The sequence below is a fragment of the Leguminivora glycinivorella genome, chromosome 18 (genome assembly GCF_023078275.1).
Source record: "Leguminivora glycinivorella isolate SPB_JAAS2020 chromosome 18, LegGlyc_1.1, whole genome shotgun sequence".
NCBI classification, from domain to species: Eukaryota; Metazoa; Arthropoda; class Insecta; order Lepidoptera; family Tortricidae; genus Leguminivora; species Leguminivora glycinivorella.
This window is the reverse complement of record NC_062988.1, coordinates 12665780-12677966: the sequence shown is the minus strand read 5'-3', so window position 1 is coordinate 12677966 and position 12187 is coordinate 12665780. Positions and strand designations below refer to the sequence as shown.

The 12187-nt window shown below is 42.9% G+C and overlaps 1 protein-coding gene across 1 annotated transcript; it reads right to left on the bottom strand.

Moving 5' to 3' along the window:
- Nucleotides 1-6336: 6336 nt before the first annotated feature.
- LOC125235860 lies at nt 6337-8413 on the bottom strand. The gene is made up of 2 exons (XM_048142478.1): nt 6554-8413; nt 6337-6474 (listed from the first exon to the last, which is right to left on the bottom strand). The coding sequence occupies exon 1, from the start codon at nt 8026-8028 to the stop codon at nt 6811-6813; it is 1218 nt and encodes a 405-aa protein (XP_047998435.1). The 5' UTR covers nt 8029-8413; the 3' UTR covers nt 6337-6474; nt 6554-6810.
- Nucleotides 8414-12187: the final 3774 nt, after the last annotated feature.

Genomic DNA, 12187 nt, shown 5'->3' with positions numbered 1-12187 from the left:
GCACTGACTCTAAATATAGATTTAGGTCTTTCGAAGGACCATTTTCATGTTAAGTGAAACTATAGGTTCAAATACATGAAGAAATATTTATTTGCAATTTCTCAAAAATACATAGTACAGACTACATGGTAGGCTATGAGAGAAAGAGGCCCGAGCCGGGTTGACAGCTGCGGGGTTGCCATATTAAAACTAAGCATTTTGTTTATATACAACGTTTTATGTGCCTTGTATTGCACACCCAACAGTTTTGTTTTTAATAATTAAATTGTTTCACCTCAGAATTTCTTAGCAATGAAAACTTTAAAAATTCGTAACTCGAAAACTACGAAAAATCGGCTAATATACATGGGGATATTATTTCGGATAGCCCACGACGGGAGGAATCTTATAAAAAAATTTTTGGACGTATAGGTTTGGACCAAGATCATTCTTACGCAACCAAGAGGAAGGACGATGAATGGACAATATTCAGTAAAAATCCAAAACGTCGTTACCTGTTTAACCCAAACTTATCTGTAGGCACAGAAATCAGCATTACTTGCAAGGATACCCTGCCGAAACAATTTGCCCTAGCGAAGCTTTTAAAAAGCCATGACATTCAAGGTATCATTAAAGTCAGGTACGTTAATTCATATAAAGTGCTTGTCCAATTTTATAATGAAACCAACGCTGAGCGGCTTCTTTCCAAGGTTGCAATGCACGAGGAGATGGGCTGGCGATTCCAAAAAACATACGAGGTTGGTGTATCTATGGAATTATAAAAGATGTGGACTTAGATTTAAATGAAAAAGATATGATAGAAAATATGACATGCGGAGTAGAAATAGTTGCTGTAAAAAGGTTAAGTAGAAAAAGTTCGGATGGATCAGGATGGCAGGATAGTGAGACTGTGCGTATATGTTTCAAGGGCCCTATTCTACCACCTTACGTATATATCCATGAATTGCGAGTGAAGGTTGAACCTTACTTATTTCCTGTTTCTATATGTGCCAACTGCTGGCGATACGGCCATACAAAGAAAACGTGTTCTAAGAAGTCTACTTGTCCTAAGTGCGGAGGCAATCATTTGAATTGTGAAACTACTGTTTTCACATGTCGTAATTGCTCAGGTAATCACATGGCTCTCGATAAAACGTGTCCGTTGTACCAAAAAGAAAGGAAAATAAGGAAAATTATGGCTGAATTTAACTGTACATATAAAAAAGCATTAAATAAATATGAACTAGATTCTAGCAGCCCTCCAGCTCCAGCGGCATCAATGTATCAGGAAAACTTTCCCCAGACGCTTAGTACAACTGATACTCCAGTTACTGAAACTTCAACATTGGAGTCTGTGATATGTGAACCGGCATATGCAAAGATAGTCACGACCAAAGCTGTAGTTCACAGCGAAGTCCCAGGTAAGAATAATGTATCTGTTACTCTCCCCAGAAAAACAAATCGTACTAAAACTAAACATAATAAGCCCGAATTGAGAGAAAAAGATGACATAGTAAATGATAATCTGACTACTATGGATACCGATGTCAACCATGTTCTTCCTGAAACATCTAACAAACCCAACGAAGTAAGTGGAAGTAAGTTGAAATTCAGTTCATTAATTGATAAGATAAAAGATATTATTTTCATGAAAAACCTGACTATTGCTGAAAAAATTAAACTTGGAGTTCAAACTGGAGTAGAATGGCTTTTATCTTTTGTGATGCAGAACATACTTGACATGTCATTTTTAAAATCTTTTTTTAACGCCACAGATGGCTAGTAAACTTGAGAAGTGCAGACTTAACATATTGCAATGGAACGCCCAAAGTATCAGACCAAAGTTGTAGATGTAGATGTAGTGTAGGGACGCCTGGCCGGATACAGGCGGGCTGTCGATCGCTGGTGCGTTCATTCAGCCCAATTCCCTGGAGTTGGAGCTGCAGGTTACTGTCCCGGCTGCCCTCCCACACTTCTCTCCTCAAATCTTCTTGTTTTCCTGCAGAACAGAAGGACATCTTTAAGTTTGACATCCTTGAGTTCATCTTCTCCCAGATTGTCTCTACCGAATGTGTCATGTCGCGGTGCCGCATACATGACACATTCTGCTAGTAGGTGCAAGCTAGTCTCCTCCTTACCACAGTGTGGACAGGATTCGTCACTACTGATACCTATTATCTTCATATGTCTGTTAAGGGTGTTGTGTCCCGTTATGATACCGGTCAGCATTCTTAGACTGTTCTTACCTAGTTTCAGAAGATACTTAGTTCTCCTTTGGTCTCTACCTTCTATCATCATCTTCGTTTGTCTACAACTGGTCTCTCTTTCCCAGGCTCTTTGTGCTTCCATCTCTTTTATCCTCTCAATGACTCCTTTCGTGACGTCAGCTGACATAGGCAGAGCCGGTTCCGGACCCAAGAATTCCGTCTCCGCCCCCGCCCTTGCCAACTCGTCCGCTTTCTCATTACCTGTGACTCCCTGGTGTCCCGGTACCCACGCAACCGTTACACTTCTATGCTTGCCTATCGAGTTTAGCTCTTCCCTGCATTCTCTCACCAGGGACGAGGTCACCGATATTCTCTTCAGAGCCTTTAGCGCCGCTTGACTGTCGGTGTATATTACCACGGCTCCATCTTGTTTGTCGCTTTCTTTTAATATACGTGCACAGCGCGCTATGGCACATACCTCTGCTTGGAACACGCTAGTGTATCTCCCTAGTGGTATCGACACCTTTTCTCCTAGTTTCGGGATTACTATTCCCGCCCCTGCTAGCTTTGTAGAGCTTCTCCTAGAGCCATCTGTGAAGCATATAGTCGTTGGGTGCACGACCTCTACCTTCCAGTTGTCTCTTTCTCCTATATGTACCCTATACTTCTTATCGAAAATCTCCTCCCTCTTTATGAGGTCATTATTGACCATCAGCATTTCTAGTTTTGATAGTGCCTCTTTGTATCAGTGCGTGTCTCTTGTCCACACAACTTCCTCTCCATTCCTTGCATGCTTTCATTCTGTACCACTGTTCCATGGCTCTCTTCTCTGCCTCAATCCAGAGGGGCTTTAAGCCTATCAGCACCTCCATAGCATGTGTCGGGGTGGTTCTCATTGCCCCCGTCATCATGAGGCAAGCTAATCTTTGTACTTTTGTCAGATTCTTCCGATATTCTCCAATATGGGTCCTGTGCCACCAGATCACCGCCCCATATAGTACCCTGGGTAGGATAATGGCTTTATAAATCCAGTGGATCATACTCGGCTTCAGTCCCCAGTTCTTCCCTACTGCCCTTTTACATTGGTACAGCGTTCTTATGGCCTTAGCCGTCTGCTCTCTGATATGAGTCCTGTATCTAAGCGAACTGTCAAGAGTAATGCCCAGATATTTGAACTCGTCTACCATTTCTAGTTCTACACCCTCTATTTTTATGGGTTCCAGCTCTTTTTCCTCTTGTTAGTGAATAACACCAGCTTAGTTTTTGACGGATTGAGATCCAGTCCTCTCCCTCTGCACCATCCCAGTACCTGTCTGAGACCTCTTACCATTATGTTCCTCATGACGCTGAGGACCATGCCTCTCACCAGTAGTACTCCGTCATCAGAGTAGGCCTGCATGTACAGGCCTCCCCTGTTGAGTTCTCTTACCATAGAGTCCAGAAGTAGGCACCACATCAAGGGTGACAAGCAGCCTCCCTGCGGGAACCCCTCCTGGGACTAATCGTCTTTGTTATACCTCCCAACTCCGCCGTTATAGACCTGCACCTTAGCATACTGCCTATCCACTGCGCTAATGTCGGTCGGATGCCTTCTCTCACCAGACTCTCCTCCACGGCCTGGAAGGTAGCCCTGTCAAAGGCCCCCTCCACGTCGAAGAAGCAGCCTAGAGCGTACTGTTTTGATTCTAAGGCCCTTTCCACCCTCACAGCTAGGTTGTGAAGAGCCGTCTCCGTTGACTTCCCAGCCATATATGCATGCTGATTCCCGTGAAGCGGGTCACCACTGCCGTTGACCTTCTCTCTTATATGCTTGTCTATCACCTTCTCTAGGGTTTTTAGGACAAAAGACGATAGACTTATGCTTCTAAATGATTTTACCTCTTGGTATGATTTCTTGCCTGGTTTAGGTAGGAAAACCGCCAGGGCCGGATTAAGGGTAGAGCGAGTGGAGCGGCCGCTCTAGGCGCCACATGGTAAGGGGGCGCCAAAATCGAGAATGTGGAAAAATCCATACAAAAAAATTATACATTGCGTGGGCGCGCATATCACAAAATGGCGAGAGGAGTCGGGAATTAATCCAGCTATTGAAAATCTAGATTTGTAATTTAGATTAAGTGGAAAGTTGCACCACATTACCAACATATACCAACAATCATAAGGGCGCTGTTGCTAGGGCGCCGTAAAAGGAGGATTCTAGCCCTTGACGAACCACATTGTTGTGCGGCCGAACGACAAAGTTACGTCGTTATCCAAATGCAAAAATATGAGTCTATCCGATAGTCCAAAGCGGAGTTCCTCATAAAGACAAAGGCGCAAAACGTCTCAGAGAGGCGCAAATTTGTAAGTCACAGGAGATGATGAGCGAACTTCAAACGACTAAGATCCCGAAGGCCACTTAGTGGCAAAATACCGAAATGGGCATCCCGACGGTGACGATCGAGTTCGCCGTTAATATCTTAATTCTAACTAGTATTATAAAAATAATAGTGATGGCGAAATATAAGGCCTAAAAGTCGGGAACATAGGCGCCCTGTGAAGTCAAAATACCCCAAAATATGCCAACGACCGCAGCTTTGCAGTTGATCAAAGCTTGGAAGCTTGCTGCTTCCCCGCTAGAGGGTTGAGGCTTAATAAATTGCGTTAATAGGAAAAAAAACTCGCGCTCGCTTCGCTCGCGCTTACTATTTGTGTCAGTTCTCTTTTAGAACGTTACTCAGGAAAAATTCTACGCTCGCAGCGCTCGCGTTTTCATTTCAAATCTGCTTTCCTGACTTGGCCACTAATAGTACTCCATTTTGTTTGTTATTTTATGTAGGTACATGATATCCACGTTCAGCCCCACGTAACTATGTATACTAGGGTGCGACTGAGAAAGTTCAACCCTAGTCCCTTTTGTACTCTGTATGATGAAATCCATAAATTCTGTATAGCATTAATCTTCAAATTACGGCACTATTATGGAAAAAAAATTCGCGCTCGCTACGCTCGCGATTTTTTTTCTACTTCGTAAAACTTTTTTACAAGGGCGCCGAAACTCAAACTCGCTCTACCCTGATCGAGTGCACGGGCCGGCGCTGAAAACCGCCCTTACCTCTCTCCACACCTTTGGTATGTGTCTGAGAGCGATACTTGCCCTGTACAGTTCCAGTAGGTCATCTTTTATATGCTCATACCCTTTCTGCAGTAGTACCGGTAGGACCCCGTCCGGGCCCGCAGACTTGAAGGGTGCAAAGGAGAAGAGCGCCCACTCCATCCTGCTCTCCCCCACCACTTCCGCCGCTCCTCCCCAGTCGGCCTCCCCCCGGCTTACCTGCTCATCTATCTCTGTCACCTCCTCACAGCCCGGAAAATGTGTGCTCAGCATTGTACTCAGTACCCTCTCCGGCTCTGTGATTAGGTCACCGTCTACTCTTAGGCTCCCCAGTTGGCACGCCCGGTCACCAGCTAATAGCTTTACCACCCTCGCACCTTCTGAGTAACTGTCAATGTCTTCCGTAAATCTTCTCCAGCCCTCCTGTCTAGCTCTCTCTCTTAGTCTGGTATACTTATTTCTGACCTCTCTATACTCGTCCCAACTATGAGTGTCGCCTTTCTTTACCGCCACCCTCATAGCCTTGCGAACCTTCTTCCTTACCTTCTGTAATTCTCTGCTCCACCATGGCTGTCCTTTACCTGCCTGTACGAGTTTCTCTGGACATGCCTTGTGGTATGCTGCTGTTACTAACTCCTTCAGCCTGAGTGCTCCTTTGTCCAGGTCGTCTATACTTTCGTACCTACCACCCGAGACGGAAGTCCTCTTTAGCTCCTCTCCGAACTTCGTCCAGTCTGTTTTGCGTGGATTTCTTACCTTCATCTTTTCTACCCGACAATCAATGCTGTAGAGTATCCTTCGGTGGTCAGACATGCTGTCCTCCTCGTCCACCCTCCAACATTTTACCTTGCCTGATATCTCTCTCGATGCTACAGTGATGTCCAGCACTTCTCTCCTCGCCCTTGTTATAAACGTCGGTGTATCACCTGTGTTTATAATTTCCAGGTCATTGCTTATTATGAATTCTAATAGAGCTTCCCCCTTTCGTTGGTGTCGGTGCTACCCCACACCTCATGATGTGAGTTAGCATCGCAACCAACTATCAGGGGTATATTCCTACCTCTATACCTCAGAACCGTCTCTTCCAATTCCTTTGTAGGTGTCTCTACGTCGCCCGGCTGATAGCAGGACGCCAGCGCCACCTTGCATCTCTTCCCTTCGTCATTGATGAAGTAGGTCTCCACCACGACAAGGTCTCTGCAACACATGGTCATGAAACATCCCATATTTCTCACATTATTACTCACATATATGCATGCTCTAGGAGGTAGCTCACCATTTCCCTCATAGTACAGAGCTCCCCCCAGATGTCCCAGGCCTGCCACCCGGTTCCTCCATGCATAAGGTTCTTGCAGCAGTGCTATTTCAACTTTGGCCCTCCTAACATATTGTCCTAGCTCAGACATTGCGTCCTTGCAGTGTTGGAGGTTTACTTGGCATATGTTTGTGTGTGTGTTTGTGTGTAGGTGCTTGTGTAGTGTTCTTTGTGTGTTCATAGTGATAGTTGTGTGTAGTGTTGTTGTCCCCGGACTGTTACTCGGAGAGCTCGCCCCCGTCGACGACGTCCATACCCTCCTTCTCCTCCGTATTGACGCCGCTCGGTGCCGTGCCCTCCTTTCTCAGTTCGGGTTCTTCATTGTTAGGTTCTGAGGGTTGTTGAGTGATGTTGGCCCTCAAAATCCTAACTCTCACACTGGTGGCGGAGAAGTCCATGACCTTCGTCTTCTCTTCGCCCCAGATCTCCTCTACTCCATCCGGGACCAAAAAGGTCAACCGGGTACCTAACTCTAGAGCATCCCTGCCCGCAGCCTTCCACTCCAGGAATTTGAGATCCCGGCGATCCGGATTCTGAGCGTAAAGGAATTCCTTTACATACTCCGTATCCGCATCACCCGGCACCCAAACTTGCACCCTAGTCTGCTCCAGCTTGCGCACGATGATTCGGTGTCCGTCCAGCTCCCCGAAGTCCTGACCTAGCAGCCAGTCCCTAGACTCCGTCGACTTTGGTGTCACAAGGAAAAATCCTTCCGACACCAAACCCGACGCAGCGAACCTTGGTGCTACTACGCCTGGCTCCCCCCGTACTACCTGCAGGACGACCACCTCTATCAACTGCGTAAGCTTCTTCCTGATGAGCTTCGCCAGAGCCTCATCCACCGGAGCCCCATCCTCACGACCGACAGCCACAGCCAGACCTCGGTTCGCCCTAGCGACGTTCCGTGGTCCATCTGCAGCCGCCCTGCCCTGATTCTGGCGCTTCGCCGGAGGACGCTCCGAACGACCCTCATCAGTACTCTGCCTCTTCATCTTGAGGCCGCGTTTGCTCGGGCCAGGTTTGGCGTCCCCCTTAAATTCCACCACCGGAACGCCACCCCTTTCCCCATCAATCGCAGCTTTTCTCCTCAGAACCTTAGCTTTCTTTTTCTGGGCCTTGGACTGATACTTATAGAACGGCCCGTTCTCCGCAGGTGTGGCCTCCCTTTCGGTTACCCCCCTCTTCGGTGAACGCAGCAGCTCCGCTTCTTCACTTAGCGACAGGCCTTCCAGTTGTAGGACATCCGGAGTACCCTGCCCAGTTCTTCTCTGTAGACTGCTCTGCTCCTCACCGGAACTCGGTAGCCCACTCTCTACAGCGATCGGGGGTCCGTCAGCAGACTTCCCGCCCTCACGCACTTCTACCCTTTCGGGTCTCTTCGCCGCTGACGCGGTGTTGGTTTTAGTTTTGTTATTGATATTTAAAAGATTCTCCATAATGCAAACTATAAAAAGTGCTATTTCAGCGTGGTGAGATAAAAACTAGGGGTAGCTGCAGAGCTCCCATACAGACCCCAGCTAAATTTACTCCTACGACAGTGGCGCCACCCCCCTGCGCATAGTCGTTAACGACAGCGATTGTGCTGAGTAGGCTCGCAAGCATGGTAAGATAGCTCCTGTGTTGCCTGTTGTGGCGGGAATGTGCGCGTAGGCTCACCCCTAGGAACCCGCTCATGGGCTCCCGGGGCTAGCACTTGCACACATATACCCCACCACTCCAGTCGACAGGTCAGAGTAGAAGTGTTTCACCCCTAGGGTATCTCTCCCCGACACCCCGGGGTTCCGCGACAACCACCCCTCCCCGCCAAACCAGACACAACACAGGTCCTATCCCCGTTACCCAACAAACAAAATATCCTTATAAAATCAATCTATAAGGGCTAAACACTCATAGTAGTTTTAAAATAGCATTCATTATGCCAGAGTTCCTTATAGCGGCTCATTATAAGAGAATTTGGCCTAATAGTACATTTACTCTTATAATTTGGCCATGTACACGTTAATAAGTCAAATTTATATGACTACAATAAGGGTTTAAAAATATTTACTCTTATAGTAGCTCATTATAAGAGGATTTGGCCAATAGTACATTTACTCTTATAACTTGGCCATGTACACGTTAATAAGTCCAATTTATATGACTGCAATAAGGGTTTAAAAATATTTACTCTTATAGTAGCTCATTATAAGAGGATTTGGCCAATAGTACATTTACTCTTATAACTTGGCCATGTACACGTTAATAAGTCCAATTTATATGACTGCAATAAGGGTTTAAAAATATGTATTCTTATAGAAGCCATTTAAAATGCCTTTTCGCTGTATAATATTCAAAGCACTATAAAAGCTTTTGTTATGGCCAATTATTCTTATAAAAGTAATGCATAAGATAACTATGATGCTTTATGCCTCATAGGAGCATATTATAAAACGTCTATCCAGCAAACAAATTATAGCATTTTATAAAGTGTTTAAAAGAATTAAAGCAATACATTTTCTCTTATACAATAATTATAAAGGCATTATTCTTGAAAGTGTCGTATTAAAAGTTTTTATAAAACTTGATTCGTCATTTTGAAAATCCAGCGAATGTGAACAATCTGATCCCAACTTATTGATTAGTGGTTCCGTAGAGGATGCCATTATGGAATAATTATAAGAATATGCAGGCAAGCAGCAGTGACAGTAATACAGGTATATCGTTAAATGATGAATTGAGTTTGGATTTAGCTTAATAATTATATTTTTTGTTCTTATTTAAGGTGTCTGTAGCTCTGCGGTGAAAAATGGTATATACAGCGGGGCCGCGGGGCAGATCTCGACTGGAGGGCAAATGTAACTGGTCCATTGTTTCCATGTTTTACAATGTTTACATTATTAAATAGAGTGTCCACCGGTTATACCAGACTAGCATGCACTCGGCGGTGGCCAATTATACATAACTGAGCGTATAAGAGACTATTACCAAGGCACTCAGTTTTTTTATCCATCAGTACCTACTAATATTAATTTTTAAGATTAACTTTATTAGAATAAGTTCCAAAAGTGTATTCCTTACTTTATGGACTTTGGTCTGAAATAAAAAAATCTTTTATTGCGGATTATCATTGTGAATGTTGGACGATCTGAATAAGTGAATACAATGTTCGGCTATTTTAAGAAGAAACCGATTTTATATGTAGTCCTTTTGGGACTAAGACAGATTAAAATTGAGGACAAATAAAGACAAACTCACTGTTTTTAAGATATTTATTTATGTGCAACGAAACCAAACCGATACAAGTAACTTTATAAGATTAATATTTTCAGTTCTACCTATTGCTCACGATGTTGCTGTTTCAATGAGTCTACATACTTCAAAATATTAATATATTCTTCAGAGCGCCTACACGGTGGTAGAAATTGTAATTAACCTATCAGTATATTTCCAAAATAATAAGTAGTTTCCTTTATCGAGGTCTTCATCAAATTCACAAAAGATATATTGATTTTCGTTTTCTTGTTTTGAATTATCAGTGCCATCTTTGCTTGGTGTGATTTTCTTACAACCTAAACTATTTCCTGCGTCCTCTTCCATTTTGCATGTTTTTTGATCCACCACTCCGGGCTTATTTTTGGGTGTAAGTAATGATTGTGACTGATTTTCTCCATCAGAATATGTGCCGTTTTGTAGTTCATCCATGTAGTTCAATAAAAAAAAATATTTGAAGTCTTAGGCTAGGCAGTTTATAGTTATCGACACAAAGTCCATTGTGATGGCGGTACTGAAATCGTCTGTGGTTTTCAATAGCACTTACTTACTAAGAGGAGGAGAAAAGTTGTCAACTTGTCATCTTCACGTCACTAAAAACGGCTGACTATGTATCTCATCCACAGATTCTGTAACAATAACCATAAAAATTTGCATAAGACGCGAGTTGGTGCAGTGGCTTCACAGCCACTGGGCAGAAAGCGGTGTACACCTCTCGACACCCTTGAGTTCTCACACCGGTGTTGCCCTTGAGCCATCTTGGATGTCGCTTTTTGTGGGGGCCCATCTTGTGGGGACGAGTCACCGTCTGCCGGAAATAAAATTGGATACCGTTTTATTAGGCAGGCGTCCGGTTTTTTATCCATAGCCCAGTACAGTATTTAGTCCATCACTTTCATCAAAATAGACCAGTTCATTTTAGATTCCATTAACTCTCAAATAGTCCTTACACCCTGGCGGGTGTTGCCTCTGCGTGTGTCCCATGATACGGGCAAGGGCAACATCCGCTCGGTGTACCCCTTACATTTCATTAAAGTGTCGAAAGGGCATCTACGTGTTGGCTTCGGCCCCGCGCACGCCTCCCAAAGGTCCGGAATACCATTGTTCCGTGATGGGAAAAACCATAATAATAAATATCAAATAGAGTATTTGACTCAGCATTTACAATAAATCAATAGGAAGTAATAAAATAAGGCACCAGAAGATTAAATATTCCGAGGCACAAGTTAGTTTTAAATTGAAAATTCTAGGTATAACTTCCTAATGAAATATTGAAAATATCAGTATTACCTGACATGCTGCGGACTACACGGTTTTATTTTGTTCTATGCCGGTTAATCGAACCAAACCTTTATCAAAGCGTTCCCCAAAATACCGGTTTAAAAAGAACGGTCTTTCGAACAAAAATGCAATTTCAAAGTTTTGCGCCAAGTACATGATAACTAGACAGCGGATTTCAGGTAGCGATTTAAATATTAATATGGATATGACTAGTGCAATTTTTTAAATACATGTCATGTGGTTTATAATCTATTATTATTACCTACATCGCACACCACAAACTTCACTAAATAATTAGATTAAATTAATGTTATTTTTTCAACAAACTACATTTAAAAAAAAGTATTTTATTCTAAATAATGGACTTTCAATTTAAATATATATAAGAAGCGAATTATTTTCATTTTTATATTCTTTGAGCCATAATAGAAGTTTTTACTGTGCAATGCGCAGAAGAAATATTAAAGAAATAAGTATAAATAAATATTTTTTTTATTTTTATTTATTATCATTATAATTTTTGCCCAATATTCACAAAAGCATCCAAAAAGGGTTTTACTTTTATGTTCCCATACATTTTTTCGTGTGTAGAAAAAATAATAAATATTGTATGCGAGTCATATTCATATTAATATTTAAATCGCTACCTGAAATCTGCTCTCTAACGATAACGTTATGAATTTTTAACTGGTATCCGTTACAAATATTTAACTAGATGGTAAGGTTCGGGATTTCACTAATTGTGAGAAGGAACCCTAAAGATATATAAAATGGCGAATCTTAAGTAACACCGGTGGCTATTATAAAGTGTTTACTCTTATAGAGTATTTGTAAATGATGTGCTTACTGCTTTTACTCTTATAACAGCCTTGCTTAAGACATGTCAAAATTAATTAACCGCATTTTTAGTACAAAACCGTTGAAATACAAGGGCGCATTAATAATATAACACATTTTATATCACATTTCACCATGAAATTGGATTCCCACACAGTTTTCATAATAAATAAGCAAATAATTGTAATATGTAAAAGTTAACTTACCGTTTACTAACTTGCAAAATGG